General features: G+C 47.7%; 1 protein-coding gene across 1 annotated transcript in view; it reads right to left on the reverse strand.

The window, feature by feature from the left end:
* Positions 1-1,261: 1,261 nt before the first annotated feature.
* The window catches only part of LOC310814216 (glutamate receptor ionotropic, NMDA 3B-like), a gene marked incomplete at both ends in the record, with an annotated part of 40,608 nt that continues 32,850 nt past the window's right edge, over positions 1,262-9,019 (reverse strand). The window contains 7 exon segments of the mRNA XM_083683515.1: positions 1,262-1,339; positions 3,420-3,908; positions 3,910-3,973; positions 4,146-4,213; positions 4,652-4,816; positions 5,705-5,856; positions 8,276-8,391. Coding sequence (XP_083539641.1) covers positions 1,262-1,339; positions 3,420-3,908; positions 3,910-3,973; positions 4,146-4,213; positions 4,652-4,816; positions 5,705-5,856; positions 8,276-8,391 — 1,132 coding nt within the window.

Below are 9,019 nucleotides of genomic sequence, written 5' to 3' on the forward strand. Positions count from 1 at the left end.
GTGTGTGTGTGCGTGTGTGTGTGTGATGTGGTTGATATTAGCGTGATAACCATTTAGAGAGTTGAATGAGCAGACGTGATTGTCAGAGGAGTGAAGCCTTTAAAGTGGAGAACCGCATGCAGCTCCCACGGTTATGAATTCTTTATTGGAGATTATTAAAGCAGCAAAACACACATTTAGCACAAATGCATCTCTCTGTCTGTCTGTCTGTCTGTCTGTCTGTCTGTCTGTCTGTCTCTCTCTCTCTCTCTTTCTCTCTCTCTCTCTCTCTGTGTGTGTATGTGTGTGTGTGTGTGTGTGTGTGTGTGTGTGTGTGTCTTTTCATTATTGAAGACTAGCTGCAGGATTGGGGACGGGTGACCACTGACACAACCATGCATGCAGCATACTAATCCAATGTCTGGTTTACCTGATTTAAACGCATGGCATTACTAAACTGTTATAAGAGACGGAATTGGTTGAGGACAAGAGGCACAATACCCCCCCCCCCCCTCCCCCCTCTTCTCTGTGTCAGTACTGGATGAATGGTGGTACTCCATTAAGTGGTGATGCTGTCATTCGTTGCCAAGGAGCTCTCTCTAGTCGTCTGGGGTACTCCGACTTCCCTCTCTCCCCCTGATACCCCAGGGTTGGCCACAGCTGTGTAGGCCTAATAAACTCATCACTCACACAGTCTGTCCAATTAGCCTACCATGGACCCACACACAGACACGCACATACACACTCACACTCTGTCTGAAAACAATCGCTGTGCCCCCCTCCCCCCCAAACGCACACACACACACACACACACACACACACACACACACACACACACACACACACACACTGTCCTGAACCTACCACAGTGCCCCCCCCCGGAAACACACACACACACACGCGCACGCACACACACACATACACACACACACACACACACACACACACACACACACACACACACACACACACACACACACACACACACACACACACACACACACACACACACAGTATACCTGCTGCCCCATATACATATATAGGCTCTCTCCCTCCTCCCTCCCAGTCCGGTCACATCAGGGTTATCAGCTGGTCTAGGGACTAACCAGCCCCTGTGTGGTGCAGGCAAAGGCAAATGCACAACAATGCTGCCATGTATTCCCCTATACAGAAGAAGAAGATGCAGGAAATAGTCAAGTGTTCCACTATCTTAACCACCAGCTCTTAATCCCACATGAATGGTAATTGAAAGCTGAAGGGATCCATTGGTTTCTTGGGTTGATTAAAATGCTTCTTGACTGTTCACACGCTTGACCCAATTACCCTGACTGGACACGAAGCCCAGCCAGGCCATCTCCATCTTTACACCACATACACACAGACACAGACACAGACACAGACACAGACACAGACACACACACACACACACACACACACACACACACGCACACACACACACACACACACACACACACACACACACACACACACACACACACACACACACACACACACTCACACAAGCATTCTCTGATTGTGTTCTGATTGATTTTTTGTACTGCCCATTCAGTGCAGTCCAACTGTGCTCTGCGGCTGGCTGGCTGACAAAGGAGCCTATTGTTTATTTTAGGACTACAAGGAGAATACTATTGTGTGTCGAATGAGTGTGTGATTGAGTGTTTCATGGTGTGATTATCTACACTTAATACTGGCCTGTCAATGCAGAGGTCATAAATCAGGGTTCATGTTGTCTCTCTCGCTCTCTCTTTCTCTCTCTCTCTCTCTCTCCACCCCCCACCCCTGCATATTGTGTATGGATTTATGCAGCATCAAAGGAAAGTCTCATAAACAACTCTAATGTTATCTATTCATTCCTTGTTAGTCTATTCAGTGCCAGAGAGGCAGCATATTAAAGGTGGAGTATGCTACTTTCACTGATGCTGATTAATCATTCAATTCAGTCTTTCATCTCCTATCTTTCACCGCCACTATTCTGACACTGACCATGCAACAATGGGAGTATTTAACCACAGATATAGTTAGTATACTTTCCAATCCTGCTACACCAGTACTAGTGACTGTCTGTCTCGATTCAACCCAGGCAGCTCTCTGACTGTAGTAAGCAGCACCTCCCCTCTCCTTGACAGCCCTTCAGACAGAAATCAGGATTCAGGAGCCACCTTGTGGCACAAAATGTCCATTACACACAATGTTGCCACTATAATATTGATCATTTCTACCCTTGTTTTCATGCATATATTTTCACACTTGGACTATAATAAATGTCATCATTTTGTGCAGGTAAACCAGTATATAAATGTTTATTTCAAAACATGAAAATGGACAACATGATCAGATCCAGTAATATGAAGATACAACTCCTCAAGGGGGTTCTTCAATCAAAAATGATTTGCTTAAATATTATAAGCCACAATGCCTTTCTCAAACAAGACCAAATCGGGTTTTTTTTCTTCTTCTTATAGACACCATGGCAAGTGATGAACACAACGAGTTAACTTAACACAGCAACGTTTAAATGCTCAAACGAACAACAGTACTTTAGTCCCTAAAGTTCTATTTCAGGTATTTTCTGACACCGTGTTCCCAATGTCTAGGCCATAGCAGTCCAACTGAGGTTTACGGTGGACGGAGTTTTACCATAGTAAACTCATTGAATACAATAGGATAGTGTACAGTATCACAATATATTGTGTCACACAACACTGTTACAACAATACTGTAATCAGCAGGGCAGGATCGATAGAATCTATACAGGCAGAATTTCCATTAGCCCTCTCACATGAAAAAATTAATTAAAATAAATGGGAGTAAGCCACTCCCACCACTCTTTTGTGTGTCCATGACAATTTTCCTTCAGGACAATAAAGCTGATCTAATCGTATCTGATAAGTCCTTTTGTCAGTTGGGGTATTCCTCAAGGACCAATTAATGCTGACCAATGTTCCTTTGAAGGATTTATTCTAAAACAGACTCTTGCTCATGTCCTTAACAGGGCCTGTAGCTGAGGTCACGGTGCCACTGCTGGATTGGTTGGCTCTGGGTCTCTCCAGACTGTTCGGAGTACGTGACAGGCTGACCTTCTGTCTGTCCAGGCTAGCCGTGTTTCGTGTTTGAATAGTTCTCCCTCTTTCCATGCTACTCACAGTGCCTGATTGGTTGAGCCTCCCTCTCTCAAGGCTGGTGGACACACGTGACTGGACAGTCCTTTCTCCCACCAGAGTATTGACAGTATGTGATTGGTTGGCTCTCCCCCTATCCAGACTGTTTACAGTTTTCCATTGGCTGTTTAGAGCACCTGGTTGATTGGTTCTCCCTGTCTGCAAATTGTTTAACAAGGTTTGTAATTGGCCAGTCCTGTCTCTCTCCGGGATTTTCGATTGGCTGGTACTCCCTCTTTCCAGAGCGCTGACAGTTTGTACTGGTCTCTCCCTGTCTTTCTTTCTCTCCAGACTGGTCTCCCTCCTGCCCTGGCCGCTCCTCTCTCTCTCCAGGCTCGTCTGGATCTCGGCCCTCCTGGCCAGGGCGTCTCTTAGCTGGGTTCTGTACGTCTCGATCCTCCCCTGCAGCTCCTGGAGCTCCCCTTCCCACAGGCAGGTCTGGGCCGCTTGATTCCCCAGGGGAGACAACACCAGGCCTGGGGAGGACAGGGCAGAGGCTGGGCCCCCGTTAGCTTGGATGCCAACCTGTCCCCCCAGGTTCCCAAGGCTGAAGCCCCCCAGGTTCAGCCCCGGCCGGCCCACCATGCCCGGTCTACCTCGCACCGAGGCGGTGTGTGTGCGGAGGCGGTAGCTGTGGAGGGTCTCCAGGTCAAAGTGCACCCGCTTGCTCTCCTTGGGCTCATGTGATGGTGAGGAGGGGCGGGGGGTGTCTCTGCTGCTGGGGAGGGCAGGCTTGGAGGGGGGGGGGGGATGGGGGAGGAAGGGGCTGTTGCAGTCTATGGAGGGTGCAGCTTTCGGAGAGACAAGGGGAGGGGCTGAGAGAGATCAGAGATTTACAGTTTTGGTTATTCTACATTTTTTATTAACATGTACATTTAATGTACACACATACATAGACGTATACACACGCACGCACGCACGCACACACACACACACACACACACACACACACACACACACACACACACACACGTATGAGTGGTTTACCTCTGGTCCAGGCCTGTCAGCTCCTTCCCTACGTCCTCATAAGTGGCGTTTATAGCACGGTGGATCTTCTGCAGATACAACAAGACATTCCAGAGACCAGCTCATCCAGAGAATCCTATGTTTTCTGACTGTTACAAGCCATCAATTCCATTGTGGTTTTTACAAGACATTTGCAATAAACAATTCATTTTAATTTGTATTTAATAATAATTTGACTTAATTAATCCACCAGAATTGCATGGACTCCATATTAGCCATGATTACATGTTGCTTCATACATAACTACACAGTGATATTGATAACTCCTTTGTGCTTCTCCTCTGGCCTGTAATGTCACCATACAAACAGTAGGGGGCGCACCTCCTCCATGTTTGACTGAGACTGAACAACACCCCCTTTTGATGGTGGCTTACCTGTCTGATGTGGGGTCAAGTTTTGTGTGTGTGTGTGTGTGTGTGTGTGTGTGTGTGTGTGTGTGTGTGTGTGTGTGTGTGTGTGTTACTTACCTGGCTGGTGTGTAACCAGTACTGTAGTGTGTGTGTGCGTCGTAGGCGGGGAATGACCAGGTGATAGAAGGTGTGTTCACCTGCCAGGGTAATCAAGGCTCCGCCCACACCCACGCACAGCAACACAAACAGCCCTGAGAAATGCTGGATCCCCATCTGGAGAGTCTAGGAACAAAGAGAGGGAGAGAGAGAGAGAGAGAGAGAGAGAGAGAGAGAGAGAGAGAGAGAGAGAGAGAGAGAGAGAGAGAACAAAGTAAGAAAGAAAAAAAAAGAAAAAAAGACAGAAAGAAAAAAAATGGGGGTAAAAAAGGGTAAAAAAAATAAAGATTAATTGAAGAACATTTTGTCCTTCTTTACCAATGATACTCCCTTTGACATAATATCCATCTCCTCTGAGAGAGCTTTGATCTGTCTGTCGGAGAGGAAGTCCTGTGCTGCTGAGTGGAACTGAACTACAATCACGGCCTCACCAAACCTCATTTCCCACTGCCTCTCATGGCAATTACTCTCCTGCTGATTCAACACATTCCACGAGGGAAAACACTGACCTCCTTTTCCCTCTCCTCTCAGAGGGCAAGGAGCCCTTCCTGTTCTCCTCAGAGTTCAATCAGATGTCTATAGAGACACAATAGTACAAGTGGCATATTTCAACATACAGAATTAAACAACCTGCATGTTCTCATTTCATGTCAGTTTCATCACAGATAACGTCAGCTTGCCCTTAAGGCCAGCCGAGGGAGAAGTGGGGGAGACAGGAGGCTGGTGGGTTGATCTCTACCTCCACGTCCCCTGATGCATACACAGTCTCTGCCAGCAGCGATGGATGTATCAAGTCTGCAGATTCGGTGTGTGTTTGTGGCTAGCAGCGATCCCTGACTGCTTCTCTCTCTCCCACAGGGAGGCTCATATACAGGACTATATACACCCACACCCACACCCCCACACTCACACCCACACACACACACACACACACACACACACACACACACGCACACACACACACACACACGCACACACACACACGCACACACATGCACTCACACACTCACTCACCTCAGTGCTCGCGAACACTCTCTTCCCACAGGGTACCACCTTGTACCATTTGTCATGCAGCATGTCCATGTAGCCGTCCGACTTGTATCGACTCACAAACTCGGACACGTTACGAGTGAGAGGAGAGCCCTGGGGCAGGCCGATCCCATAGCCTTGGAGAGGAAACACACACGCACACGCACACACGCACACGCACACGCACACGGACACGCACACACACTCATTATAGTGCAGTGCATGTCATAGAATGGTGCTCCTCTTCCTTACAGAACACTGTCCTAGACAGCTAGGGTGAGTGCAGGCTTTTGTTCCAGCCCAGCATTCATTAGCCAATCAGGTGTGTCAGCTAGTGCTGGGTAAGAACTACAGCATGCATACTCCGTGGCTCTCCAGGACCAGATGGACACATGTGTTAGCCAAACTAGGCTTCCTGGGTAGTTTGATTAATTTCATTTCTATGCCGCTTGTTCAAATACAAGGACATGTCTAGTTGCAGGTAGGGGGTGAGAGAGGATAGAAACAAGAGGGAGCAGCAGGAGTACACAAGAACTGTCACACTCTAGTTACTCCCTGACAAATAAGACTGTCTCCCTCTCTGTTTCTCTCACCCCCTCTTTGTCTCCCCTACACAGACACAGACACAGACAGTGGTTAGGAGTTTTCTGTAGTAATGTTATTAATGGGATGTGTCTAAGCTGTCATAAACATTTCTGCAGCCTGTAGTAAACAGCGTCTGTTGCTGTTTTTAGGGCGGCGGAGAGCGTCAAGTTTCCGGACAACAGGCTTATTTTTCTCTCCATATCTCTCCTTCTTCCTCCCACGCTCTCTCTGTCCCTCTCTCCCTCTGGTGGAGGTGAAGTTCTGTCTTGATTAGGTGACTCTCTTGGCTGGTCTTTTATCACTCTGCTCTGCAGAAGGACGCAACTGGCTGGCAGTGGGCAAATGAAAGTCTTCTATCTCCACCCTCTCTCCGTCTCTCTCTCTCTCTCTCTCTTTTTCTCTCTCTCTCCCTCCACCCTCTACTCTCTCTCTCCCACCCCCCCCCTCTCTCTCTTTCTCTATCATCCTTCTCTCTGTATTTCTCTTCCTCTCTCTCCCCTTCTCTCTGTCTTCCCCCCCCCCCTCCCTTTCTCCTCAGATGAGAGACTCATACTTTTCTATCCTATCCTATTCTATTAACTCGCTTGGTTTAACAAGCCGGTAACAAAATATAACCGTCACATAAAGCTTTGATTCATCACCTGACTGGGCTGTCTACTCTACTCTCCTCCAGGGCCTTAGATGAATGCCAATGAGGTGTGCTCGTTATCTCCAGAATCTGCCTGCTGCTGCTGCTGTTGATCAGTCTGGACGGCGTAATGGCCACACAAACCATTCTGCGTCTCCATTCAGATGCTCTACACAGCTGCTGCTCTACAACCCGGTGTGTGTCAGGGTGTGTCAGGGTGTGTGTGTGTGAGTGTGTGTGTGTGTGTGTGTGTGTGTGTGTGAGGCAAGACATGTGGGGTGAATCAGGCTAGTGATAGTGACAGTTCTGGTTGTCTGACATTAGCACGCCGTTTCTTAAGTTTCTCTAGATTTCATTACTACATTGTCATGTCTGTCTGTTTGTCTGTTTGTCTGTCTGTCTGTCTGTCTGTCTGTCTGTCTGTCTGTCTGTCTGTCTGTCTGTCTGTCTGCCTGCCTGCCTGTCTGTCTGTCTGCCTGTCTGTCTGTCTGTCTGTCTGCCTGCCTGCCTGCCTGTCTGTCTGTCTATCTGTGTGTCTGTGTGTCTGTCTGTCTGCCTCACTGTTAGAATGGTAAATAGATCGTCATGCACAGACTTGGCCATAATAATCCCCTCAGTGCATCATTATACGGCCTCAGTGTGTGTGTGTGTGTGTGTGTGTGTGTGTGTATGTGTGTGTGTGTGTGTGTGTGTGTGTGTGTGTGTGTGTGTGTGTGTGTGTGTGTGTGTGTGTGTTGTGTGTTTGTGTGTATATGTGTGTGTGTGAATACACCACAGACAGTGCCTTCCAAAAGTTCAATAACCGCACACATGAAAAAAAGACAGTTCCCATTCTGATCCGTCTGAGAGTTTTGACAGAGAATTGTTTGTCAATAATTGATGAAGATGCGTACCTTGAGCCTGCAGCATTATTGGACAGCTTGTCTCTGTATCGGTGATGCAACTCTACCCCTCACCCCTCACCCCTCTCCCCCTACACCCCCCTCACCCCCCCCTAGCCATACCCCTGCGCCAACTCTGACCCAACCTCATACCATAGCAGCAGACCTGCTTCACTGCCTCCTCAAGCACTGCTGGCTGGCTAGTGGGAGTAAGCCTCCCTCTACAATGAATAGCTGAGTGTTACTGTAGCCTCAATGCATAAGAGTGATATGATACTACAGCCTCTGTCAAGTGGTCTGAACCTTTATGGTCCAAGTGGTATTTCACTTGCCCCCGTTAAGCACTGGGTTGCTGGTTCAAGCCCCACTCAGGCTGGTTTTCAATCCCCATAGGCTGCCTGCCACAGTAGCTTACCCTCTAAGCCTCTACTGTTGACAGGTGTGTGTGTGTGTGTGTCTTACCCTCGATGGCGAACGGCTTGCCCACAGTCAGTAGTTTGCAGTCAGCATCGATGGAGACCTCGAAGTCCAGCAGAGCTTTATCCATGATGAAGGCATCCAGCAAAGGAGGATCTGTCCTTCAACACACATACACACACATGCACACACAAACACACACACACGCAAGCAAGCACGCATGCACGCACGCACACACAAGTCAGAAGAAACTCTTGTGTATCTCAAGTAAAAAATATTTCAAGTAAAAGTATCCTTTATCTTCACTGTCAATTATGACATATTGTCGCAAACTGTTTTTTTTCTAAACATACTGCTATGTCCCTCTTGGCTATTCTAGCAGTGTGTTTCTAGGAGACTGTCTCTCATGGTTACTCTTGCATTTAGTTTGTCACCCATGGTTGGCTCAGCATTTAGACTGTCACCCATGGTTGGCTTAGCATTTAGACTGTCACCCATGGTTGGCTCAGCATTTTGTCTGTTTCCCATGGTTGCTCCAGCATTTAGACTGTACCATACGGTTGCTCCAGCATTTAGACTGTATCCCACGGTTGGCTCAGCATTTAGACTGTGTCCCATGGTTGCTCCAGCATTTAGACTGTCTCCCATGATTGGCTCAGCATTTAGTCTGTCTCCCATGGTTGCTCCAGCATTTAGACTGTATCCCATGGTTGCCCAGAATTTAGACTGTCTCTCTATGACTACTTCAGCATTCAGATAAGATTGTGTTTAACCTCATTTAATACACTG

The sequence above is a fragment of the Argentina silus genome, assembly GCF_951799395.1.
Source record: "Argentina silus genome assembly, chromosome: 13".
NCBI classification, from domain to species: domain Eukaryota; kingdom Metazoa; phylum Chordata; class Actinopteri; order Argentiniformes; family Argentinidae; genus Argentina; species Argentina silus.